Here is a 27,321-nt window from a genome sequence, read left to right on the forward strand (position 1 = left end):
TTATCCTGCAGAAATGTCACACCGGTAAATACCCTTCACCGGCTGGTTTTCTCAGAGGGATGGTCTGAGCCCTGCAAGAGGAGGAGCTCGGGGGTGGGGGCGGCACTGGCTTTTTGTTTCTTTGGTTGGCTGGGTTTTTTTAATGCCACTAGAATGGAAGTGCTGCAGCGGTTTGCCTGGAGCTCAAATGGCCTTCTAATTAAAGCTTTTTCTAATCATCATCACTTCCTTGTGCTCTAAATCACTTGACCTTGTCTGTAACAGGCTTGTCTGTCAAAGCAGAGATTGGTTTGTGATTTTTTTTTTTTTTTACAACTATCTATTCATTCAGAATGTAAAATTACACTACACAATGGCAGAACTCTGGAGCTGGGTATTAGTTCTGGCTTGGTGTGTGTCCATCTCGGTACCGTTCGCAGCATTAACCTGTTAAGTGCTCTTGGCCATGGAGTGTAACTTGCATAAAGGAGATTCTTAACATCCCTTGAGATGTATCCTGTCCTTCTTTGGGGCTGGAAAGAATTAACTCCTGGGCTGCTGCAGCTGCGCTGGTGCAGGGGAACGGAGCTGCTGGAAACAACGCTGCAGACTGTCTGCTTTTGAATTCCCCTTTTGGGTGTTAATACCCTTGTATTTACTTGGCAGAGAAATTAAATATTTTGTACCAAATGGAGAGCAAGCACAATGCTAACATCTCTCTTGATGGAGAGAGCCCGGGATTTCTCATGCCTGAGGAATAATGCCGCTAAGCCACGCTGTCAGCTCGTGTTCATCATAATGATTCCTGAGCCATGGCATCCCTTGGGAGCACTCAAGGAGGGAAAAGGTGGGACCTTACCCATGCCTGCATCTACCTGAGCGGAGTGGGAAGGGAAAACAGAGCCTGAACATTCCCAAAGGTACATGCCAACAGGAGGAGAGCCAGTGGTCCTAGACAGATACATGGGAAATCATGATTAACGAAACAGTAGGGGAAAAAAATTTTTCCAGGAGGATTGTTAAATATAAAAATTAGCTCGGAACAAGCTAAATAGTGTGACAACTTAAATACTGGAAGAGGTTTAATATTCGGAGTGGTTATAGACTGGAGAAGCTAAATCCCGGGGTGAGGTGCTCACTGGGCACAGCAGTAGACGTGAAGAGGCTCGTTTGGCCTGGAGGGGTTGCACAGGAGGACCGTCGCCCGCCCCATTTCAACGCCAGTTATTATTTTGTGATCTCGATAAACCCATTGAATAGATGAGGGGCATGGCACACGCAAGGCCCCACCCCGCTGGCGGAGGTGGCGGAGCGGCCTCCAGGCGGCGCTAGAGCAGCGTCGCTGCCTGGCGCGGGCGGCCATGGCGGGCGGGAGGCTGCCGGCGCTGCTGGTGCTCGCCCTGCTGCTGGGCGGCACGGCGGGGCCCGGCGCTTGGGCAGCGCGGAGCCGCGGCGCCGAGAAGCAAAACAGCCTCCGCCGCGCCGCCAGCGGCCTCTATCAGGGCGTCAGCGGCCTCTTCGGCGAGGACAACGTGCGGGCCCTGCAGAAGGTGAGGCGCTGGCCGCTTCCCCCGCCCCCTCCCAGCCCATCCCTTCCTTTCCCTGCGCGCCCTCTCCCCGCGCCGCTGCTGCCGGGGGTCCGGGCAGAGCCCCGCCGCTGGCCGCCCCCCCGCCCGGCTCCCTGCTCGGCGCTGGTCCCGCCGCGGTCTCGGCTGCCCGGCGAGCCCGCTTGCGGGCGAGGCGGCGGGGCGGCCGGAGCCTTGCTTTGGAAAGGGAAAGGGGAGGCGAGGCTTGACGTGGAGCGAACTGCAAAAGATATCGATAAAAGAAATCTGGAAATAGAGGTTATTGAAGGTGGGGGAGGCGGCCGGGGCAGGCGGCTGGCCGTGGGGAGCCCGCGAACTGGGGGAGGGTCCGTCTGCATCAGCAGAGCATCCTGTGCCTGTCGGGCCTCGGAGGAACTTGCAGGAAATCGGGCGTGCAGGCGGGCGGGCCTCGCGGTCCCCCGGTGCTCCTTTTTTCAGCCGCTGGAACAAATAATAAATACCGCCAAAGTGACCTTTAAATACATTTGAGACACTTGGGTCTGATGCATCTCTTGGTTGCTCGATAAAACTAATTCCCTGGTTTGCTTTACCGATGTCCATTACTAGTAATAGTGTCTTTTTTACGCTTCAGAACAATGGTAAAGGTAATAAAGTGCACTTTTAAAGCCTGTCAACAAATACATTTACATGCCAAAATACCTAGAATAAGGGCAATTGGAATAAGTAAATTTATGATTTGCAAAGTTAAGAAACATTTGCAGAATTACAGGTTTTTTCCCCCCTTGGGGACTTCAAAATAGCCTGCAGTTCTTGTTTAATGAATTATAACTCTGTTCATGACTAATAAGTCTCACAGTATGTGTAAGGAATTCAGGAATTTATTTTTTTTTAATTTTCAATTTTATTTCTCAGTTTTTCTCAAGGTTGACAGAGAGGTTTGTGAATGGGGTGGATATATTAATGGACACATTCTGGAGAATATGGACTGATTTGTTAGATGTTCTTGGAATTGATGGTAAGTGTGATGCCTGTTAACTCCTGAACTGTATCAGCCTGTATTACTGTTTACAAGCATGGGCCGAGTGCTAAAATAATTGCATTTTATCATGCTGCATTAAGCATCCATCAGTGGTGTCTCTGTCCACTTCATGTGGCTTTGGTTTTGGTGTCAGTAGCTTCAAACGAGAGGACTAAAACCACCCATTCCCTTTCTGTGTGTGTATCTACAGGATGTCTATAAAACCCATTACAAGTTACGGTTGGTTTCTTGGTGTCATCATTAAATGGATGCACATGGCCAGGAATGATGCAGGGAAATAAAGGAGGACTAGAAGAAAGACAGATGCAACTGGAGAGCCTTTATAAAATAACTTTGACAAAGCAAGATCTTTAATCTCAGTATGAATTTTGACCTTAGGCCCTACAGTAGTTTGGCTTTAAAGAAACTTTAGCTCCTCTGCTTTAAGGCAGTTAATTCAGGTGCATCATTGGAGCAGAGCCAATGATTTGAAACTGGTCCATCCAGAAATGGATGAACTAGCTTTACCCCTGACTTCAGAAGACACTGCCATGGCCCCACTGCATGACCCTTTGAAGCTGTGCTTGCATTTTTACCCATACTGCTTCGGCATGCACTCATTAACATCCTGTAAATTTTCCTTTGTTTTTCAGCCTCCAACCTGACTCATTATTTCAGCCCAGCGGCAATTGCCAACAACCCGACCCGTGCTCTCCTGCTGATTGGTGCCATTTTACTTGCCTATTGGTTTTTATCTCTCTTCCTTGGATTCTTCTTTTATCTCCTGCACATGCTGTTTGGTCGCTTTTTCTGGATTGCGAGGGTTGCCCTTTTCACTCTCTCGTGTGTGTACATCCTCCAGAAGTATGAAGGTGACCCAGAACATGCAGTCCTGCCTCTCTGCTTTGTTGTAGCAGTCTATTTCATGACAGGGCCAGTTGGATTTTACTGGAGAAGAAACAGCAACAGCAGCCTTGAGGAGAAGATGGACCACCTCGACAGTCAGATCAGACTTCTGAACATACGTCTTTCTAGGGTGATTGAAAACATGGACAGAGGCAGTGACCAATGAACCAGCTCCTATAGACCACTGTACACCAGCTCTATAAAATTCCTAAGCACTGTCTCATTCAGAGTTACAAAGCAACAAAACATCACATGGTAAAAAGTGTGCAAAGTTATAACTTTTCATCATGTGTAAGACTAATTTATCTAGATTATACACTCAGCCATTATACTTGTAGGAAAAAAAACCATGCCAACATTTAAAAAATTCAGCTGTATATTCAGAGAGTTTTATCCAGTACTAGAATTTTCTCAGTAGATAAACGCTTACTTTTACAAGCATTTAAAAACATCTTTTGTAAAGTTTTTATAAAAGCAAGTTGAGTAGTCTTTCAAATATTAAAATTGAGCTAAACATATGCAAATTTGACAATTAAAAAGTTAAAAAGAAAAAAAAATAATCTCAAGCTACCAAACACTTCCATCGAGAAGTAACTGCTGTGGGTCCACATTTTTTTTTCAAAGTTGAGTATGTTTTTGGTTTATTGTTGGCTTATTTCATTGCCTTGAAGTTGCCTTTCATAGAGTATCAGATGAGGAAATTTCTGGTATCCAGGCCAAAAAAATTCACACCATAGCTTTTAATAGGAGGTGGGGAATAAAGGAGAAGGAAAATTTCATAAATTTTAAGTCCTTAAATGCCAGTCCAATATGAGGAATTGAGAAGTGAATGTGTGGTGTTATTTCATTGCATTTCATCTCAAGAACTTTAGTTTGGTGTCTGAAAAGAAATCTCTTTTTTAATAAATAATTGACACAAAGGGAAGAGATGTAGTGTGGCAAATTGTAATTCATATTTGATCTTCACAGTGAAGCATTTTCCAGGCATAAGTGCATAGAGTAAAACATGATTTTTAATCTCAGGACCCATGTACTTTCTCAAAAAGGCAGCAGTTAAAACACGTGCAAATGTATTGTTGCTTAAATCTTTCTCAGGACCAATAAGCGGCAATAAATTATCTTCAGGAAGATCTGGATTTTTTTCTAAAATTGTAATAGTTTTATAGGAGCGTTTTGCTTGAAGTCTGTGTCCTCACTATCTTGCATTTTAGGGAGAGTGAGTCACCTTATGAGAAGGGTGTATTAAACAGTTATATTTCAAAGTGATGTAGGAGCTTAGAAGCAATTTTATTTTGAAGGATTCTACGTATTTGTAACCTTAGTATTAACTAGCTTGGTAGACTATCACTGGCTTTGTAAGGTTTGCTGAAATGCATTGAAACAAAGGTAACCTCAGGGAAGAAAGTCCGGTAAGTGGTTTAACTTGGTCACCGGTAGCATTCAAGGATATAAATGGGGGGAGGGAGGGAGAGCATCTAAACCGTAGTGATGAGCACAGCATCGATACCATGAGAGGTAAAACGGGCCGCAGCTGAAGTACTTCATAGTGTCTAAATAAACAAGTAAAGATAAAAAAGCAAGAGAAACTGGTCTGTGATAGGGCCATGCCAAAAAGCGAGGGGAACGATAGAGATAGGTGGTCTGCCTGCTGTTGCTTTGCCTGTGAGCGCCGTCTCCGGCGGGACTGGCCTGGGGCAGCTGTGCACAGCCTGGCACTTGATCTTCACCTTCTTGTTTTGTTGGGCAGAGCTTATGTTGGATGTGACGCTTAACTGAATGTAACTGTGGGGTGAATTTATTTCTCTCTTTATGCTGAAGTTTAATACTCTTCTTAAAATGTGTGTTACTTGTCTAACCTCTTTCGGTCTGTATGTGACATTTACATGAAGGATTATTTGAAGATCCATATTAATGGCCTTTACTCCAAACTGTGATCACTTAAGTTCAACACGGTTGAAGTTCATATGCAGTTGGCACTGTTGTTATCTGTTTTAATTTTTTTATGGCACCTGTAAATTCCCCTGCTCTCCATTTTTCAAGAAATACACAGCTAGAGTTGCAAAGTAACTGCTTTTCATAACTTTAAATCTTTCCCGTAAACAGATAAGTACTATGGCAACAAATAATCTGCTTTGTAAAGCTGAAAATGTAAATTGCAGTATACTCCTTTTTACAGCTCATTTTCCATAGTATTACAGAGTCTTCCCAGTAAACTCAGTTTTCCCTGCTGTTAGGTGCAGGGGACTGAGCTAAAACACCAACCTGGAAATTAGGACTTGATAAGCAAAGCTTGTCAGGTCTTTACGTGTTTCACTAAATTTGGGGCCTGAGGACCAAAGTCTGCAACTGTCGCTTGTGTGAGCGGCTCCATTGACTTCAGTAGGACTGTGTGCATGAGTCAGTTCTGCATAGATTATATTTTGTGTAATCCGCATTTATTGTTGAAGTTAAAAATACTGAATCGTTTATATATTAAGAGTTGTCTATGATAAAGATTTCTTTTAAAATCCTGTATAAAAGTTAATTTGGATTATAGTTTCTCCCTGTCCCACTCTAATCATTTATCTTGGTTTTGTAAAATCAGCCCTCCTGTATTAATACTCTTAATTTTCATCACCCTGCTGCTTGGAAAGAATGTATTTTTGTATTTACTTGCATCCCATGTATAGAAAAATGTTATGTGAAAAGCGCTATATATAAAATTGGGTATTTTTAATCAGTATTTTTCCCAGCACTCAGTTTTCACGTTAGTCAAATTCAGAAGTAATGATTTTTTTTAAAGCACAATCTAATCTTCAATATATGTACATATATACTTTAAAAATGCTCTGTATTTTTAAACATGCACTGTAGTGAAAGCGCTTTGGGGACATGAATGTGTTACTGTATTTAATCTCTTTCAACTTTTGTAAATACCTTTTACAAATATTTTCCATACCAAGTCATCTAGTTTATCCATCGAGGTTTTTGCTCTGTTTTTTAGAACTCGTTCCAGTGACAGTGGTTGCACTGCTTTTGTATTGCCATTGACGGGAGCATCTCGGGCAAACCCCCAGAGGGGCGCAGGTGTCGCTTTGTCACCCACGGATAAACTGAGACATAGAATTTGGCAGGCTTGCCCGAGTCGGTGGCAGAAATGGGAATAAACCCCCATGTCTCAGCTCCCTCCGCCTTCAGCTCTGACCACCAGACAGCTTGGCCAAAGGTGGGTGGCCACATCTCCCACCGGTGGGACAGCCAGCTTCCCTGGGCTCTGCCGCGGCTGTGGGTGACCCTGCAGTGGAGGCTGCACACCCGCCGCAGCCTCTGCCTCCCCACCTGCCTGCTGGCAGCAGCCACGCCAAGCAGCATTGCCCTGCGTCACCAGCTGGCGTGACTTGGAGATGAGCTTCGGGCTGTCCAGGGAGCGAAATTCTGGTAGGGTCTGAAGTGTTTTAAACTTCATACTTTAAGACCTAATATTTGAAACTACTGAGTATTTTCGATACATTCAGTTTCGCAAAGCTAACATCCATAGCGGTTTCTTTGCAAGCACACACCTCCGCTATAGATAACTGATTTGTCGTATTCGGAATGTAATGCTTTTAAAAGTGGTATTGGGTGTCAGAGTACAGTGTATCAAACCTGGTGTAATTCAGTGCTGTACTTAATAGTGCGTCCTTCAAATTGTGATTTGCTTTTTGAGACTCGTTGCATCGTTAGTGTGGAAAATAGACCAGTATCGATCTTTGCTCTTTGATGGCGTAGAAGTTTTTAAGAGTGATTTGCCTCACGTACTGATCCGTATTTGGCAGCTAATGATGTAAATGACCATAAGTTCTCTTTGTCTGGGTTGGAAAAATAAAAGGTTTTATTGTATCTGCATGTATTTGAAACTTTTGGATAATTCCATCAAACTGTGATGACAGCACATTTAAAAAAAATGATCTTTTCCTTTTGATCAGAAATTATCTTTGCTATGGTAGCACTCGTTATCGGCACTGATGTTAGTGATTCCACAGCCTGTTTTGTACATTGGATTTCAGGATTATAGTGTTTAAGTTTGTACAATTGTGGTTATGTAAAAAAAAAATATTTGGTCTGAAGAGATGTCTGTATGCTTTTGACATATGATCCATAGGCAAGTATTAAGATTCTACTGATAATATTGTTAAGTAGTTACAAATATATCAGACTTATTTTTTACAGAGCTATACATGCCTTTATTTATTACTTATCAGACCACCAAATCAATGTACTATGTAGTTAAGTATTTGTAGACCAATTTCACAAATCAACTATGGTATTGTGACAAAGCTTAAAATAAATGTTTACTGAAACTTTGCACTGAGAAATGGATTGCGTGTGAGACAGGCCCCGGCGGAGCTCTCCCGGGGGGTAGCGGGCGGCGCCCGGGCTGGTACCGGGGTCCCGGCTCCGTTGTGAAACACCCGGGTAGCAACGGAGGCGCGACCCGGCGCTGGGGCGGGCACCGGGACGCGGGGGGCGGGCTCGGCTCCGCTCGGCAGCGCTCGGGCAGGTGCGGCGGGCTCGGCCCCGCTCGGCTGGGGCGGGCCTCTGGGCCGAACGGCCGCCCCGCGCCGGCGCAAGCCGCCCCCTTCTCGCGAGACCCCGCGCCCACCGGAAGTGGCGATCGGCAGGAGCCGCACGTGTGCTCGCGCCGAGCCACACCGGGCCGGGCCGCGCCGTGCCGCTCCCGCTGCCATGGGCCGGGCGCGCCGCCGGCACAACTGGAAGGCGCGGCTGCCGCAGGGCGCCCCTCAGCCCCCACCCGCCGCCGAGCCGCTGGAGCTGCCGCTGGAGCTGCCGCTGGAGCTGGGAGGTGCGGCGGGGCCCGGCCCGGCTCTTCTCTTTCTAGGCGTTACGTGCAAACCGGCGCTGGTACCGTCGCGACAGTGGCTGTGGAATCGCTGAGATTAGAGCTATCGTCGTATCTTCTCTGCATTTTGATTATACTTTTATTGGAAGCATTAAAAGATATTTTAAAGTATCATATAGGCGTTGCATCAATAACTATTAAAGCAACTTCTGCATCTAAGCAGTTTGTTATTAAAGCAATTATTTAAAAGATTTTTGTGTTCAATATTTGCATTCCTAAATGTTACTTTTTAAAAAAAAACACGTTTATTCTATTTATATTACTTAAACTTAAGTAATACAGATGTCTAGTATTAATTGAAAAGGACTTCTGCCTGGGAGGGGCAGGATGCTGCAGGGTCACCCCAGGATACACTGTGCCCTGGGCTGCTCCCAGCCCCCGGGGGATGAAATAAATAGGCAAAAATTTCATAGTATTGTTACACAGGTCAAGGAAAATTACCCTCACGGCTGCAGTAAGCACAGGGTGATCAAGTCCCTGGTTTTGTGGCCTCTTGCCCTTGCTGATGATCTGGGAATTTTTTTAATTTTTTTTTTTGGCTGGGGCTGAGGGTTGTGTTTGTTTAGAACAGCTATATCTGGTATGGTTTGCAATAGGGCTACGAAGTCCTGAAAATAATCCACCTGGCACAGGTGACTGACTAATCAAACATGCTTTCAGATGAAGCAAGGCTGAAGGGAATTGATGGGAGCAACGCCCTGGTCCTGCCAGCAAAAAAAACAAAGAAGAAAAAAGTACCGTGTGTTGTGCAACGACAGAAGAAACCCCTGAGCAAGAAACAGAAGAAAATCCTGCAGAAAGTTTTAGAGCAGAAGGAAAAGAAAAAACAGGTACATTGCTGCTTGCTGTTAACTCTGGGTTTGTGACTTCTGTTAAAACGATAATTTAATATCAGCATGTGGAAAAGGTTGATGTTAATAAGCAGCTCTTGAGGTTTCCCTCATGCTGTGACGCTGGCAGTCCCTGATGTGACACAATTGCGTTGCTGGTGTGAAAAACCAGAGGGGGGGTGACTGCTCTGCAGTGCCAGCGAGCAGTGTTTGGGACGTCAACTGTCAGGGGCCCTTCGAGGACGTGCAGGTGCTGAAGTTTAAGAGTTTATGTTACAACAGCATTAGCCATCCTTTTGCTGGCTCTTTTGGCAAACATGCTACCACTCACGGAATCTTGAGTGTAACTGGTGGGGAAAAGCATTCCCCGCGCTCTCAGTGGGTCCGGTGTTGCAGGAACACATCGTTGTGTCCTCATTCCCGTTCTTTCTTTGACCCTGAACAAATAGATGAGTATTGTGGAGTTTATCACTAGCAGAGTAAATGACATCATATTTTAAAAGCATTCTGTGAAAGATTGTATGAGAAACTTTGTCCTGCTGGAAAATACAAAGTTCGATGCACCTCTAGTTCTGCTACTGCCAACGCTGCTGAAATATTTATTTCCAGCTCTTGTATATTTTATGTATGCAAATAGAACTTTTCTGTCTTTGTAAAAGCTTTCCAGACAAAATTTCTGTTCATTTTAGTGTCTGAATAATGGATTTGACAAACGAACTCTATTTTTGGAGGTAGTTTTAAGCCTGTGGCTGTCTGACCTCCTGCCAGTACTATGTCCCATGTGAGGCAGTTGATGGGAGGCTTCCATTGCTCCAGCCCTTGCTCCAACATTTTAGTTCAAATCCATTTTTTTTGCTGTTGTTTGAAGGGTGCAGCTGAGCTTTTCATTGTAGCGACGAAGGGTCAAGTCCGCATTTCTATTTTCACTCTAGTGCAGGGCTGAAATCTTCACTGGAGAGGACTGACCACATAGCAGCAGGGACGTCTTCACAACTTCACAGCAAGATTTGCCAGAACACACCCATTAAATCTCAAGTGCAAATTCTGAAATGAAATTATTTCCTCGTGAAAATAAGCACTGATTTTTGTTGTTTTTCCTGAATAGCGAGCTGAGTTGCTGAGCAAGCTGAATGAGGTGCAAGCTTCTGAGTCAGAAATGAAACTTCTGTTCACTACTTCAAAACTGGGTATTGGGGAGCGGATGTATCAGACTAAAAGGTAAAGCATTATTTGAGAAGAACCATTCTGGTTTTTCGCTGTGGTTGAAAACTTGGCAACCTTATTAGCTTTTTTTGCTTGATTTGTTTTTTCTTCTTAATGCTTATAGGTTCTTCAGAATGGGTGGAATTAAATAAATTTCTGGCTTTATCTGATAACACGGTAGCTATTTTCTTGTTAACTTCATCCTCTTGAGAGCATGCTAGTTAAAATAACTTGTCCTTCCCTTTCATAAGGGATGAGGTGGGTGACCATTACCTCTGCATAATCTTACAAATTATGCTAAACTACATAATTGGTGAATTAATGTTTACTTTTTTGTTGTATTGGAAAACATTGACTGAGGTGGCCCTTGGTTACTGGGTTTATCAAGAGCTGCATTTTCGCAGAAGTTGAAATAAACTAAACTATAAAGATGTCTTCTGAAGAAATCAATGAATGCCAGTATAGAGCATGCTTTGGTACGAATCCAGCAGCCAGGTCAGTTGAGGCTTTACCTAGCAGAATTGTGAAAACCTCCAAGAATGGAGATCCTTGGAGAACTGGGTTAACCTCTCAGCAGTGTTTTCTCATGCTGCACTACATCCAGGGTGTAGAAGTTTTTTTCTTACTTGAGTAAAACTTGGGTTCAGGCTCAGTGAGTTTTGATGATGTGAATTTTCTGGTTTTTTGTGGAACAAATGTCTGGCTTGGGCTCCTGGAGAATATTGACCAAAATGTAGTTGACACATGGATGTTTTGTTCTAGGGTGATACAGGAGTCAGGGACTGCTGTACCTGAAAAAATCAAGAGCATCAGTGGTGCAAACAAGAGAAGACGAAGCACAGATTCAGAATCGGAGCCTGAGGAAGAGCCCAGTAGCTCTGAGGAGGAGAAAGAAAAACAAAAGCAAGAAATTGAAAAGTCCTTGGCCAGTGATTTAAATACTGCAGAGAAGCCAGTGGAGGGCGTGAAGAAGGCAGTGGCTAACCAGCCGCCAGCTGGTCCTGGTGTGCTGGTTTGCCAGACAGCCTCCAACAAAGCACCTTGCAAGCCTGCAGTTTTTATTCCAGTGGACAGGTCTCCGGAGATTCAGGTGAGGCTCTGAACAGTAAAGTGCTTACCAAGGGCGATGGACATTATGGTGTCTTCCCTCAGGTGAGGTCACTGCAGACACCGTAGCTTTGTCTTGCGTCTCTTGCTAATGCTGCGTGTGCAATGTGCGCTTAGGGGCCACCTTCTGGCACATTGTATATGGACATAGAATTGTTCAGGTTGGAAAAGACCTTTAAGATCATCAAGCCCAACTATTAACCCAGGATTGCCAAGTCCACCACTAAACCATGTCCCTAAGTGCCATGTCTACAAGTCTTTTAAATACCTCTAGGGATGGTGACTCAGCCACTTCCCTCAGCAGCCTGTTCCAGTGCCTGACAACCCTTTTGGTGAAAAAATTTTCCCCAATATCCAACCTAAACCTCCCCTGGCCCAACCTGAGGCCATTTCCTTTTGTCCTATCACTTGTTGTTTGCGAGTCTGAGCTTGAAGCCTGTCTATTCTAGCAGAAGGAAAGCTAGTTTTGTCTTAGGATATAAGGATTTGTCTTTAGTTTTAAATATAGAGTCTATTAGCAGTCTTTTATTATTCTTCACTGGACAATCTTGTGAAGTCACATAGCTCTCCATTACACTGTATCTTCTGCTGGGCAGTTTTATTCCATTCGCTGCAGGTATGGCATTCTGTAGAAATGCGAAAAACTATGCATGTGCCTGAACAGACGAGCTAGGGTTGTGGAATGAGTTCCTTTAACTGCTATTTTAATAAACTCAAGGGACTCTGTGAAGTTTCACAAATTACAGTGCAGGGCTTGCCAGCTGCTTTCTGGAAGCTGTTTGGGTGAGTAGTTCTTGGACGTGCTGGTGTGATACTAGCTGGCTTAGAGCTTTTCAAGCCACAAAGCCTGCAGAATTGTTTTGTGTGGGTTTTATAATCAGAGGAAGATAACTGTTTTCAACCCTGGGGAGCGCAAAAAGGGAGTGGAAAACAAAACAGTGTAACTAAAATATGTTTTGTATTATTTAGGAAGCAAGACTAAAGCTTCCAATCCTTGCCGAAGAGCAAGTCATCATGGAAGCCATTAATGAGAATCCCATTGTGATCATCTGTGGAGAGACGGGAAGCGGTAAAACCACGCAAGTACCTCAGTTTCTCTATGAAGCTGGCTATGCCAGGTATGAGTCGTCTTTTATATGCAGCAAACGTAATCGGAAAAATTCAGGCTGAGCTCAGTCACTTCTGATTTTGTGTCTTTTCTTCTGATGTGGCTGAACTGAACCTGGTCTTTCTGTGCAGTGGTAGTGGCCATGTTGAATGGGCTTTTAAAAAAATCTGAAGGGAACAAGATTGACTTACAAAACTCTCTCCACATAAGCAATCTTTTGAAACCTCCTAACGTAAAAAATTCTTTTAAAGCCACTGGCCTGTTTTTTCAGAGGGGCTTTATTGTCTGCCCATCTCATGTAGTTTATCCTCTGCTTACAGAAATTTGGTTTTACCTTTGCAAGAAAGCGTGCATATTTCTTAAGAACATCTTTGGACATAGCTGTGGCTTGTCTGGCATTATTGGTGACATTATAAGCTTGGACACCTCATAAGATGCTTCTTGTGAGCTGTATCACGGTGCATCCAGCTTCTCTGCTGCCCCAACCTGAGTTTCCCCTGAAATGGACCCTGTTGCCAGAGGGATGCCCAGGGAAACTGGAGTTCAGTGAGCTGCAATTACAGGGACATTTGGGGGAAAAATTCCTGGGATGACACGCATCTGCAGATGAATGCACATATAATAGAAGGGTAATCCCAGAGCTTCCTTTCTGTCTTTTTCTTCGAACTGTAGGTGATACTGTGTGAGTGCTGCTACTTAATTTAGAACCATTGTGCAGAAATCCTGTTGTCATCTTTCGAAGTGTTTCTCTGTTTAAAACAAGCAGCCAAACAACCCCTCCTTTTCTTTCCTTCACCCCTTTAGCTCGAACGGTACTATTGGTATCACTGAGCCTCGGCGTGTGGCTGCAGTGTCCATGTCCCAGCGAGTTGCTAAGGAAATGAACTTGTCAAACAGGTGAGGGGAAACAAAGCTGAGACCTTGCTAGGGAGGTTACACTATGTCATAGACTGAAATCAAGGCTTGCGCATTGCTTGTTCAGTCTTTGATGAAGAACTGTGGGAAAGTTACTTATAAACTCCTCTATGGGCTGGTCTATAAAAAAAATATGCAGACTTGTTGCTGCTAATGGTTGTAAGTTACTTTTTAGAGAGAACTTTGTGGAGATGATGTGTGGGAAAGTGGTCCTAGTTTGTCTCCGTATGAGAACATGTCCCATAACAGTGAAATAATTCAAAGTGATATTGCTGTATATCCCAGCTTCCAGCATTTTGTGTGTGCTAGGCTCCAGGGAGCTGATGATATCCTTCTGGTCTTGTCCTGGCATCAAGTCTTAATTTCGTTAGGGTGAAGGCTGCCTCCTGGTCTGAACGTGAATTTTCTGTTTCTTCCCCTGCTTGTTCTTGTGGCTGCCCTGGTATTTCCTCACAGAGTGGTTTCCTATCAAATCCGGTATGAAGGCAATGTTACAGATGAAACACAAATCAAGTTTATGACAGATGGTGTACTGCTGAAAGAAATTCAGAAGGTAAGTGGCAAGTCGTCAGTGTTACAAAAAAGGAAAGTATTTTGTATAGCTGGGAAGAGAGGCCAGTTGCTTTCTGGGGATTTGTCAGCAACTTTTGAAAGCAAAATTGCTTTCAGCACCGCAGATGTATTTTACCTCAACCCTTTATATTCCTCCTGCCCAGGTCCGTAAATGTTAGCTTATCTTGTTGTGTAAAATGAGAGTAAGGAAAAGACTCTCAGGAGCTAGGCTGCTTCATGTAGGGTAAACGCATTAAACTGCTCAGACACGTGGGAGAGTCTACAGCCATGTATGAGGATGGGGGGTTGGTGTTTGTGTAGCTGTAGGTTGTCGTGACTTAAAGATGTCCTTGGGTGAGGCTTCACGTGGTGGGATTGATCTTCTCAGGACTTTCTGCTTTCGAAGTACAAAGTCGTTATTATTGATGAAGCCCACGAAAGGAGTATGTACACAGATATCTTGATAGGCCTCTTGTCTCGCATTGTGCCTCTTCGTAAAAAGGTAAGAGAAGCAGTATTCTTGTTTTGACACAAATGTGCTGGGGAGGGAGATGTTAGATGTGAAAAAGCTCTGTGGGAGAACAGACTCTGTGTGACGTGGAAGTTGATCATGAAATAACACTTAGATGATGTGTTTGTCTTTCCATATGATCAAAGGAAGCATAGAGCCTACAAAATGGGGAAGATAGTACGTATCAGTACCAACAGATAGATAACTTTTGAGACAATATCCAATTAATTTTAGACTTACAGTGCCACAAGACACATGTAAATAATTGAAATTAGCAGCCTGTTAGAAACCAGGTGCTTACTGTGGCACTGGAATAAGCCACCAGCAGCGCTGCTTGGGAGGAGATGTTTCAGAGCAGACATTGTGAAGGGTTTGGTCCTGACTGATGCTGGGGCTGGTGGGCTGCAGGGCAGAGCTTGGCCTCTGTGTTCGTTTCACTTAAGGATGGAGAGAGAATGCAGAGGTTTAGAGGCAGGTCGCTATCAGCATGAGGATTGCCAGCATGGGGGTTTGTGTATTTTAAGACATGTTGCATTTGAAGCTGCACATATCCTCTGTCACTTGACATGGTGCTTTTGTTGTCTGAGATTTTGAGGGGTTTGGTGCAGAAACTTGTATCCAACCCTGCTAATAGCTCTGGGTTTGTGTGCTGGGTACATCGCCTGCCCTGTGCTTTCCAGCCCAGAGTAACGCGTTTGTGTCCCTGCAGAAAGGGCTGCCACTGAAGCTGATCGTCATGTCGGCCACGCTTCGTGTGGAAGATTTCACTGATAACAGCAGGCTGTTTTCTGTTACACCTCCTGTTATTCAGGTATTGTTCTCACTGGGATCTGTGTCAGATGTAATGGCTGAAATACAGTGAGGCCTTCCTTTATAAAACCAATTAAAAATTAGGAGCCCTCTAATCTTTCCAGTTGGTGCTGAAATCTTTCAGATGTCAGTTTAGAAATAGTTATTTTGTTTGGACTATTTTTTCTTTTGAGACTTGGTGTTTTTCTTTCCACTTTTATCAGAAAACTGCCTTGGCAGAATCTCGAAAAACTCTTAAATTACAGTTCAGGAGAACTAGAAAACCACATGAGTTCATGATTGGAAAGAGAGAAAAGGTTTGGTTTCTAGCTTGGTTTCCTGGCAGTGAGCGTAGACAACACTGATAACTTCTGTGGATCTGGTGTTTTGTAGGTTACTAAACCCAAGAGCTGAACAGAACTACAGGGTTGAATTTTTCTAGTTTTCCCATGAAAACTAATGGTTGTGATGGAGTTAAAACAGCAAAGACACCCTTTTTTGTGTATTTCCTCTCTAGGTAGATGCAAGGCAATTCCCCGTAACGATTCATTTTAACAAGAAAACCCCCCTAGATGACTACAGTGGGGAGTGCTTCAGAAAGGTGTGTAAAATCCATCGGATGTTGCCCTCAGGTAAGGTCACTGCTGAGAACCCTCTGAAGTGCTTTATATTTAACATATCTAAAGTTTTTTGGGTTGATTTTTTGGGGAACATGCAACTGCAGTGATGTATTGTGTACTTTTACTTACAAGTCTTTTCTTATTAAAATTACCCTTCTATTAAATCATAGTTACATTAGCATGCTTCTTGAGGGAGTAGCAGGAGACAGATGCAGTCAAACACCCTCTTCCTCATTGTTACTTCACAGTATATCCTACCTGTCTTTTATTAAGAATGAGATCTGAAGCTTTCCAAGGTGAAATACCTGTGCTGAGGTTGAGTGTCGTTTCTTCTCTTGCAGGTGGGATTTTGGTGTTTTTAACAGGCCAGGCAGAAGTTCACTCTCTCTGTAGAAGGCTAAGGAAAGCCTTTCCATTCCAAAAAAACAGCACTGCAGGTAATGCTATAGAATAAAGGACTGTTAAACTTGGAATTTATCCCCCTGAGAAGTGAGCTTGCTTTGCACCTAAAAGTGAGAGCTTTTATTTAAAACACCAAAACCCACGGGTTGCAGAAAGTGCTCATTGTGGATGATTTTGATGACTGATTCTCAGGTTTGTACTGTTTTAAGTTTGGGGAAAAGGCTTATGGATGTGATCCTTTCCAGTTCCCCAGAACCCATTGCATTGCTTCACTTACTTTCTTGGTTGTGGATCGAAGTGGAAATGTTGCTGCTTGGTGGTGACTCTTCATTTTCAGGATAGTAGAGTTTCCCAAGACGACTTCAGAAAGTCAAGGTCTAATACAGCTCAGCTAATTGTCTCCTAAACCTTGAGGCATATAGTTGCTGTGCACGCTGTTGCCAATCACCTGTATGGCTTCTAAATGCACTTACAATGTTAAACTTGTGTGTTGTCCCTGTCCCCTTCTGCCTTTAATGTGACTATTTGCTGCTTTCACACTGTGATGCTTTTTGAATCACCAGAAAGATAGGAGTGGGACCAAACTCTCCCCACTAGCTTTTCCAAGAGGAAAGCATGCTCAGCTAACGGTGATTCCACTGGCTCTTTGCACAGGAGGAGATGACGACAAGGAAGAATCAGTGGAAGAAATCAGAAAATTTAAGAAATCGAGGAAGTGGAAGAAAGTTACGGTAATGTGTGATGGCCAAAATTCCTCCAGGAGGCAGGAAGGAGCAGGTGTCTCCCTGCAAAACAGTACTCCTGTGTAGCTGTTTTTCTCACCAGGCTGTTTTAGACTTGCATGAAGCCTTGTAGCCTGGGTGCATCCCCTCAGAAAATTCAGTAATAACTGCCTACACCGATGACTGCTGCGTTATGAGCAGCAGAGTGCTAAAATGTGTCCCTGGATACTAGGGGCCGGAGATTCATTTCACTCGAGTATTGACTATTAAAACTTTAATGGAAGGAGTTTCAGCCTTGCTGGCTCCAGGGCTGCTCCTCATCTTGCTGTTTGTTATCCAAAATTGGGACTGATGCACCTGTGATGAAGGGTAGTGTTTGGCTTCCACCCCCGTCCTACATGCACTTTGTCAGCAGATCTTGATGTTATAGATATACTGTCTATTGACACTGGATCCTCATCACTGAAAGGGCTGAAGTAAAGAAATTTTACTCTTTGTCACTGTCCTCCAAGTGAAGAAGCTTGCCTCAGCACAAAGTGTTGTTTAAAATATTTGGGTTACTCCCCCCCAACTCTCACAGTTACCAAATGCTGAACCTCGGCCTTAAAATCAAATGAAGTCTCTTAATCCCTCTGTCACCACCTTCATGTCAACAAATGTTTGGAGTAAGCGTTCAGCTTTGCTTTCAAAGCAATAAAAAGTGCTGTTTGCGTCCCTGCCTTAATGCTCTGTGGTCATCTTTCTTGTCTTTCTCAGACATTACCCAAAATTGATCTGGACAATTACGCTGTTGTACCAGTGGATGAAGGAGACGAAGACAGGGATGCTGAAACTGATGATGATGATATTGCAGGATCTGATATTGACCTTGATTTAGGAGATGGAGACTCAGAAGAAGGTTTGGCACTTACAAAATAAAAATTCTGTGTCTCCTGTCACCTGTGAAATGTGGGATGTAAGCTAGTTGTCCTTTGCTAAACTGGTGTGATAACACAGGAGATCTGTGTTATGGAAAAGCTATTAAGATTTTCCAGCTTCAGCTTTATACCAAATACTGGCTTACAATGATGTGGTGTTTGTGCAGACATTGTTGGAGCTAAGCCTGGAAGTTGACTTACCATGTATTTAACAATATTGGTTTGTTTCTTCACAGATGAGAAATCTGATTCATCCCTTCCACTCTATGTGCTCCCGCTCTATTCCTTGCTGGCACCAGAGAAACAAGCAAAGGTAAGGAATTACCATGAGCAATGATCCTCACAAGTATGTGTCGTCAGTGTCTGAAGGCTTTGTGAGTTACAGTTTCCATCCTGGACTGTCCATCAGTGGGCAGACTTGAGTGGCCTGGTGGGCAAGCTGGGATGGGATCGGAGCAGGCCTTGCTTGGGATGGGATCGGAGCAGGCCTTGCTTGGGATGGGATCGGAGCAGGCCTTGCTTGGGATGGGATCGGAGCAGGCCTTGCTTGGGATGGGATCAGAGCAGGCCTTGCCTGGGCTGGGATCTCTGATGTGCCAGTTCAGCAGGTTGGGGAAAATGAAAAGTGACAGTCCTGCAAACATGTTAAAGTTAGCCACAGCCCTGGGGCATGTCAGGGTCCTGCTGCCAACAGGCAGTTCCTACAAATTCTCACGTTCCTTCTTGGGCTTTGGTGGTGGCATCAGTATGTCTAAATGTGACTTGACACTGGTGTCTGTTCCACCTGGAGCTCCCATGGATGTTTTGGAGGGATTAACTGAGCTGGATAGAGAGCTCCAGACAAAGAGTTAAGTCTTTGATCTCACTCTTGCGTTTCACCTGTAATGCCATGTGCATTGTCATCCCTTTGCAACCCATCCAAGTTGACTGCCGGTCTCTTTCCATCGTCATTTGTGGTGCATTTCACATTCCTATCTGTTCCTTGTAGGTATTCAGGGCTCCTCCTCCTGGCACGAGACTGTGTGTTGTAGCCACCAACGTGGCTGAAACATCGCTTACCATCCCAGGCATCAAATACGTGGTTGACTGTGGAAAGGTCAAGAAACGTTTCTACGACAAAATTACTGGGGTTTCGTCATTCAGAGTGACCTGGATATCTCAAGCCTCAGCTAACCAGCGGGCAGGTCGGGCTGGCCGGACAGAACCAGGGCACTGTTACAGGTGAGCTGCCTGCCCTCGAGGAGGTTAGGAGGGAGCAAAAACCCTGACCAGTGTCAGTGTGAATTTGACAGCTTCCCTCGTCCTGCTGCCCCTTTCACAAGGACCTAGTGCTGCTTGAAGGATTCTGGCTTTGTCTGCTCTTCATTCAAATGGGAGAGGTGAAGCCAAGCATGAACTGTCACTGGTGATGTTGGTTTGACAGTTTGGCTTCTCAGGGGCCTGTCTGAAAACCCTTATTTAGGTGGCCAGGTTAGCATGGATTCCACTCAGAGCCAAGTCAGCTTTTTGTGACAAAGGCAGTAGGCCCCAACCATATCTATAATTACATGGCTATGTAATCAGTACCCACAGCTGCCTTTTTTTAAAACACCTTGCTGATTTTTCACGCTTATCTTTTGGGTTAAGATTTCTTCAAAGTCTCTAAGCAGCGGTTCTGGCCCACTAGGTTATACTCTTCGGCAGTCTTCATGGACTTTGAGAAATTTTCTGCTCCAGAAATAACAAAGCGACCAGTAGAAGACTTGATTCTGCAAATGAAGGCATTAAATATAGAAAAGGTGAGGTGTAAATTGGCTTTGTACTACAGCGCTCATTAAAGTGGTTGCCCCTAGGAGCCCGAAACAAACACAAATGTCATTTATCATCGTTGCTTGAGGTTGTGTCTTGCATTAGAAATTAGGATCCTGGGACTTGACTTTTGGTTCTGCAAATCGCAGAAGCTGCTATGAATTCCACCAGGCCTTAACAGACATGTTTGTTTAGTTAATAACAGCTTTCTTATATTCTTGGTAGTGAAAATAACTGTCCAAACAGGGGTTGTGTTTTGGACATATTTGAGCACTTTCAGGAAGCACAATACTTAAGGTTAGATGTTAAAGCAGCCTGCCCTAGGCGGTGCCTGGAGTTAGTGGCAGCTAAGGGTGATGTTGGTATTCCTGTTTCCTAATGTTTTTGTTCTAAGTGTTTCCTGCCATTATATGTCCTTTCCTCTCGCTCCTGGCAAACATCCTAAATGTTTTTCTTTGGTATATGTGACCAGAGGGGAAGGTTTCACTCCCTTCCAGGACTACTTACTGTGTTCAGAGTCTGTTTTTCAGTGGGAGCCTTGTCAGTGTTGTACTGAGAAGAATTTTCTCTTGGTGTCTGTAGGTAATCAACTTCCCGTTCCCAACACCACCTCCAACAGAAGCCCTTGCAGCAGCTGAGGAGTTGCTGATAGCCCTGGGTGCCTTGAAGGAACCCCCTATGACAGGAAGGTAACGTCTGTGGTCCCCCACAAACTGCCTCTAGGCACTGCTGCTTGTCCTCCGCTGTCGAGGTAGTGGGTACTGCTGTCTTCTCGCCTGCTTTTCCATCTCAGCCCTTGCATCTGAGGGTGTGCTTTTGTACGGACACCAGCATCATTTTAACAACCTCTGGTTCACCTGTGTTTATTTTACTGGTGCTGGGTGTGTTCAGGCAGGGAAGCACTGTGCTAGGAGCATGCCATGCATGGCAGGTGGGTGCTGCATGAGGAAGAGAAATCCTTCCTTTGGGACCAGCACATAAGAAAATCTGAGACAACACATCAAGTTAATTGGGCTGCCAAACGCAGAAACACAAACTCATTCTGATGCAGAAGTTCCTTTATTACATGACTTTTCTTCTCGCAGGCTGAAGCAGCAGCTGGCAGCAAAGCTGAGTTGCCCTGTTAGTCCCCTGGGCAGAATAATGGCCACTTTTCCTGTAGCCCCCCGCTATGCAAAGATGTTGGCATTAAGCAGGCAGCACAACTGCCTGCCATACACCATTACCATTGTGTCCGCAATGACTGTCCGGGAGCTTTTTGAAGACTTTGACATGTGAGTGAGTTAGCCTGACAGCCTGTTTACAGGACACATCACCTTGTCACAGCTGATGCCTTTTACATTGAGGCCCCCCCTGCATGTGACCCCGGTACTCACTGATGCTGTTTTGTGTTTCTTGTAGGCCAGCAGTAAGCGAGGAAGAGACAGCGAAGCTGAAGGGGAAGAAAGCGAGGCTTTTACAGATGCAAAGGATCTGGGCTGGGCAGGGGCCGATGCAGAAGCTGGGAGATCTCATGGTGATGTTAGGTACTGCAGACAGCTATTTCCCTGGGCTGTTACCTTCCGTTCTGTTCTCCTCCCCATCACCCTGAGCTCTCAGCTTTCTACAGCCAAAGGCATCCCCATGCTGTAGGACTAAGCCTGGCAGTGTGTTTTCTAGACTCTTCTCTGGGCAGCCTGCCTGTGTCCCAGGCTAGTGACAAGTGGGAGCTGTGATATGCCCATGTTGACTCTGACAGTATCATCTCGCAGTTGGTTTATTGAGAGCTGAGTGGCTAAGATTTTTTTCTCCACCTGGCTGTTTACTTCCAGGAGCAGTGGGGGCCTGTGAATATGCTGGGTGTACCCGTAAATTCTGTGACGAAAATGGGCTCCGATACAAAGCCATGCTGGAAATCAGGCGCTTGAGAGGGCAGCTGACAACAGCAGGTGAGTGGGTTTTGAGAGGTATTTCTGCGTTTATTTTTTCAGGGGTTGATGAATCAACTGGGTTGTTTTGTTGCAACTCTTTTTCTCTATTGAATCCTAACTCACATTTTTTTTCCTTGCAGTGAACTCAGTCTGCACTGATGTTGGGCTCTATGTTGATCCAAAGATGAAGCCCCCGACAGAAGCTCAAGCAATTTACTTGAGACAGATTGTGCTGGCAGGGCTGGGGGATCACGTTGCCCGAAGGGTTCAGGCAGAAGAGCTCCTGGATGACAAGTGGAAAAATGCCTACAAGGTAAACAGCTTGATTTGACTGAATTCCTCTTCCCCTGTATGGCAGAAAGACACTCCTGTGCAAAGCCTGGGCTTCTGGCTGGGTGCAACATTGAGGCTGCATGTGCTGGCTTGCTTCTTACTGCTCTCCATAGAATTCTAAATTTCCAGTGTTACAATGTCCCAGTCCTCATGTAGGAATTGTTACGAAAGAGCTAAGAAGTAGAGCATTAGTCTATCTTGCAAAGTGCTTGATGTTTCCAGAGAAGGTGAAGCAGAAAATTGTGGGGTTATGAAGAGCCTCCATCACTTAAGGAAACCATATAAATGTACATCTGAGAGAGGCTGAAATTAGATGCAATCAAGAAACTGGATTACCAGTAACTCACGCTGCTTCAATCTTCTGTGCTTTCTTAAAGACTCCTCTCCTGGATGACCCAGTGTTCATCCATCCAAGCTCAGTCCTCTTCAAACAACTCCCGGAATTTGTGGTGTATCAAGAAATTGTCGAGACTACAAAACTGTACATGAAAGGTGAGGCTGCTGCAGCCCCTGCGTGTCCTGTAGGTGTGGTGAGGAACTCAGAAACACCTTTGCAGAATGTTTCCCTTGCTGCAGTGACTGGGTGCTCTCTTTAAAGAGTGGTCGTGCCTCCTGGGATTTGGGTACTTGTGCTTCCTAGATGTGGATTGGGGGAAAAATTGGCCTGGTTTATTCTTTGTCTGACAGAATTGGCTGGAGCAAAGCTCTGCTGCTGCAATCGCTGCTCTGCACCAGCCCCGTCACCAATAGTTACCTATTGCTGGTCTCTGAACAGGAGAATGTAAAAAAAGTTGACTTGAAAGACAAGATACAAGTAACTCTGTGGAAATGAGATCCTGACCGTGCGCTGTGCTCTTGGGACTGCCAGTGAGTGGTGGCCCTTGGCAGCAGGCCGGCGTTCAGGTGTGTCTGTGCCCTTCCTCAGGTGTGTCTGCCATCGAACCAGAGTGGATCCCTGCCCTGCTGCCACCGTACTGCCACTTTGGGAAGCCTCTAGAAAACCCTCCTCCGACTTACTGCCCCGAAACAGGCCGAATTCGATGTCACAGACCGAGTGTCTTTTGTAAGTGTCTCAAAAAGTGTTACTTGGTAGTTTTGTCTGAGAGTTGCTCCACGGTTATTGTAATGCTGCTTTTAACAAGACTGTCAAACCAGAAAGGTCAGGCTTAACTTGAGCTCTTCAAAGAGCTTAACAGTGGTTTGAGTGTCTCCATGGGATCTGTAGCATTTAAATATCATCTTCCTGTTGGCGTGGGTGTTTTCTGCCCATCTGCTCCCCCTGTGAAGGAGCATGGCTGGCTGGGGGGTGGCACTGTCCCCTCCGCTTCTCTTAGCACCTGTGGTGTCACATCTCCCTTGGAAGCGTACCCTCCTCTTGGAGCATTTAGGAGGCAACGATGGGATCTTTCTTTCCAGATCGAGTTAGCTGGCAGCTCCCTGCCGTGGAAGTTGATTACCCGGAGGGTATTGATCGCTACAAGTACTTTGCCAGGTTCCTGCTTGAAGGAAAGGTGAGTGTTTTCCAGCTGTGTTACTTCTTTGATGTTACCAGTAAGTTTAGCCCAGTTTTTGGAGGAGGTGAGACATGTGGCTTCTTTCTTGGTGTGCGTGCCCACTCCTTGTGACTTGCTGGTGGCTGGAGGGACTTGCTGCGGTTGGTGGGCAGGGGGAGATACCTTTAAAATGTGATACCCCGAATTTAAATCCTGTTTTTGCAAAGGAAGGAAGCTATAGCTCTTGTCTTTTGTCTGTTCTGATTCGCAAGAGTAATCTAGCAAGCCAGTCAGGAAAAGATAGGTATGGAGACACGGGTGGGAGAGAGGTGGTAAGAGAAAATATGGGATGGAGATCTATAGTAGTCCAAGTTCATTGATGATTGTCTCCACAGAACAATCGATTTACCTTACTCATTGTGTACTTGTTATAACAAATCTTCCAGGTCATTGAGAAGTTGAGGTCTTACAGCCGGTGTCTGCTGTCCAGTCCCCTCATAATGCTGAAGACATGGTCCAAGTAAATTGTTAAAAACAAACTTAAGTTTGTCGTCTCCACTGAATGCTTTTAACTTCCTTTTAAATTGAAAAAAAAATTCAATTCAGGGAGGGGTGTTCTAGATAGTGATCTTGGCTGTAGCTGCAGAGAGAGGAAAATTAAGTTCTCTTACCAAGAAAAATTGTGTCTCAGGAGAACTGGGTGGTGGTGAGGGTGGTGTGGGAGAGCGCAGGCAGCCTGCTGGTCGCACTGACCCCTGCGGGCTGCCTCACACAAAGAAATGGCTCACGTGCGGCAGAAACTGGCAGATGAGCACTACTGCTTTCCTTGCTGTTCTTTGCAGTTTAGCCAATTATACCATCTTTATTTCTTCTCAGAAACGTGTTTGCAACAGACCATGTTTTTGTTGTAGTTTTCATTACATTTATAGAACCGTGACCCTCAAAAGGACTGTCTGTTGTTGCCTCCCTTGCTATCCCCCCCATGTCCTCTCTTGCTTACCAAAATAAGCTTTCTTGGAGTCTTCTATGACTTTTCCTGGAGTTGACAGACACAAGGATTTTGAAAGCCTGTTAGAAGTGACTGGTGTTAGCTGAGGGTCCTGCAGTTAGGAAGTGTTTTCCCGTTGCAGTCCATTCAGGGTTCAGCATGGGACCTGTGGGTTCCTCTGTGCTTTACTGCATGCTGTGCAGCTGCATAGCTGACAGCTTCGTGCTGGCAGTGACAAGAGCAACCTGCTGTTACTTTTAACAACAAAAAGTCACGGAAGGGGGAAGAAACTACCTCTAGTGAGCTTTCTTGAGCCAATGATGTGTCTCTGTATCCAGGGGTCGTGTGTTTCTGCATTTGTATTTAAATTTTTTTACAAATATTAGGAGTATGCATTCAGAAAGGTAAGCTGAATGCTGTAACACTTTGCTAAATTGTGCTATGAACGTTGATTTATTGCACTGTTTTATTTTGGACTGATTTAGACTTCAGCCCAGGACAGAATCCCTCCTGCAGGCTCTAGTTGCAGAAAATTGTGATAACCGTGGTGCCTTACTGGCTGCATGGAAGAAAAATCCTAAATGTAAGTGTTCTGCTTTTGCTTAATTATTAGTTATGTCAGTACAGACTTTGTAGTACCTTGAGCACTGTTGAATTATGATTTTAAAAATAGATAATTTCACTTGATAAGCTCGAAATATTTGTTCTTTTCTTACTGGAAACAGTAATTTTCTGTGGTTTTCTTCTTGTGAAGGAACTGGTGTTCCCTGTACTTCAGAAAGCAACATCTATTTGTATTTTAAGATTTTTTTCTGTAGTTCTAACCACAGTTAAAATGTTTGGTTGGGCTTTTGAAAAATTAAACTATGACAGTACTGTTGGTGGGTACAGGAATTTTTTTTTCCAGATAAGATGGATTTTGTACAACATAAGGGTGCCAGACTATAAGAGTTCTTTACAGAAGCAGCAGCAGTGATGGCTTTCACAGTAATTCTCCCGTACTTGATACTTTTATATCCGCATGCGAGTGTCCAAGCTGCAGCACTGTCCTGGCAATGGCAAGTTGGTTCTTGCTCTTGCTGTGGGCAGGGTGACACCACAGACTTCATCTTTCCAGCAAAACTGCTCCTGGCCCTGACGCCCGCAGCCCTCTAACTGCCCCTCTCTCTCACTGCAGATTTGCTCGCAGCCTATTGCCAGTGGATCCCTGAAGCTATGCATGATGATCTAGCCAAGAAGTGGCCACCAGTAGCACTGTGAAGGACCTGACTGTTCTTGATGGATTCCTTTTCTCCAAGATGCCTCGATAGCTTGGGTTTCCTTGGAAATCTGATGACAAAAATGGACTTGCTGACTGTTAGTGATACCTTTTTGTAAGAGAACTGGGTGTTGCTCTGGTTTTCTGGGCAGCCCTCTGTGTCCCCAGAAGCCCTACTGTTTTGCTGGTAATCTGTAATATTGATGTTTGGATAATTTTATCCATTATATTTTACAGATTGGTATTTTTTTATCTGAAATTTCTCTTTGGACTATATTAGTCATATGGACTGTAATAAATTTGTATAGTTCTTGGTTTGGGTGGAAGAAATGTTTTCCGTGTGGGCTGCTGCAATAACTAGAATTTCAGAGCAACGTGGACCCTTCCTCATGGGTGACAGCAGCTCCTGCTACAGGCTGAGCCTGTGGCCCGGGTGCTGGGCTGACCTGACTCTGGGCTGCAGCTCAGCAGTGCAGCCGCTCCCACTCCCTCCGGCAGGACAGGGAGAGCAAAAGTGAGAAAACTCTTGTTTTGAGACAAAGAGCGTTTAATTAGCAAAGGGAAAAAGATTAATTAAAAATCCCCAGTGAGGCAAAGGCAATCGCTTGACACCTCCAGTATGATGACCAGCAGGTCCCTGAGTGCAACGTGACGTTATGCAGTGTGCTCTGGCCAGCTCAGGTCAGCTGTCCTGGTTGTGCCCCCCCCAGGGCCATGCCCACCCCCAGCCTACCCCTGGGTGAGGAAGAGGGAGCGCCTTGACGCTGTGCAAGTGCTGCTCAGCAACAGCCCGAGCACTGCTGTGTTACCAGTGTTGTTCTAGTTGCAAATCCAAATCGCAGCAGCATGTGGGCTGCTATGAAGAAATGGACTCCAGCCCAGCCACACCCAGTCTTAACATTTTCCTGCTTCTCTGGTTTGCTGTGAGTAGAGTATCCATTAATTTTGCTTTCAGTAATTACATTTTTTTTAAGTCTCATACCTGGCTTGATGCTGCAGGCACTGGGCTCTCCTTGTGCCTCTGCTCAGTGGCGTGGTTTGCCGGTACAGTTTTGTGCAGCCTGGTGCCACCTGACAAGTCATGGGCTTGGCACACTTCTGGGAATGCAGCGGTTTTAGGAAATGGGGCAGGCTTTAACCGTGCCCTCTGCAGTGTTTGCAGCAAGAAATTTTGGTAATTCCAGAAGGAAAATATACAGCTTGGGTTTACCTTCCATTCCTCCTAGTCTTCTGGGGTATTTTGCTCCTTTGTAAACCCCATGTCCTGCTAATTTGCTGTTGCTTGTGAGGCTGTGAGAGCAGAAGGTGCCAGCAGTGCCCCTCCACAGGCGGGCGGCAGCTGGGGCAGCCCAGCAGAGGAGGCTGGATGCATGTGCCTGCTGCTCTCACGTGCTGCAGGGCCTCCAGGCTGGGACAGGAGTGTTACTTTAATGCTGATGGAACAGCAGCTTTTGTTTTCGAGCAAGAAGGAAAGTGGTTGCAGCTATGTGTTTATAACGTAAATGCATGCTGTTGCATTCAGTGGCAGGCTGGAGGGGGCCGAGAG

General features: G+C 45.0%; 2 protein-coding genes across 2 annotated transcripts; both read left to right on the forward strand.

Moving 5' to 3' along the window:
* Nucleotides 1-1,322: 1,322 nt before the first annotated feature.
* On the forward strand, nt 1,323-7,773 carry BRI3BP (BRI3 binding protein). Its single transcript, XM_056334975.1, has 3 exons — nt 1,323-1,529; nt 2,439-2,541; nt 3,198-7,773. Exons 1-3 carry the CDS (start codon nt 1,341-1,343, stop codon nt 3,614-3,616), a joined length of 711 nt encoding a protein of 236 aa, XP_056190950.1. The 5' UTR covers nt 1,323-1,340; the 3' UTR covers nt 3,617-7,773.
* A 261-nt stretch (nt 7,774-8,034) lies between these two features.
* Nucleotides 8,035-26,090, forward strand: DHX37 (DEAH-box helicase 37). The gene is made up of 27 exons (XM_056334962.1): nt 8,035-8,272; nt 8,990-9,159; nt 10,265-10,377; nt 11,125-11,452; nt 12,439-12,587; nt 13,382-13,474; nt 13,949-14,045; nt 14,433-14,546; nt 15,265-15,366; nt 15,862-15,976; nt 16,306-16,401; nt 17,021-17,097; nt 17,845-17,986; nt 18,242-18,318; nt 18,994-19,226; nt 19,672-19,783; nt 20,376-20,482; nt 20,879-21,067; nt 21,195-21,319; nt 21,605-21,721; nt 21,844-22,016; nt 22,414-22,528; nt 22,962-23,099; nt 23,453-23,547; nt 23,976-24,049; nt 25,003-25,100; nt 25,695-26,090. The coding sequence occupies exons 1-27, from the start codon at nt 8,155-8,157 to the stop codon at nt 25,775-25,777; spliced, it is 3,450 nt and encodes a 1,149-aa protein (XP_056190937.1). The 5' UTR covers nt 8,035-8,154; the 3' UTR covers nt 25,778-26,090.
* Nucleotides 26,091-27,321: the final 1,231 nt, after the last annotated feature.

This window comes from Falco biarmicus, chromosome 1 (assembly GCF_023638135.1).
Source record: "Falco biarmicus isolate bFalBia1 chromosome 1, bFalBia1.pri, whole genome shotgun sequence".
Classification (NCBI taxonomy): Eukaryota; Metazoa; Chordata; class Aves; order Falconiformes; family Falconidae; genus Falco; species Falco biarmicus.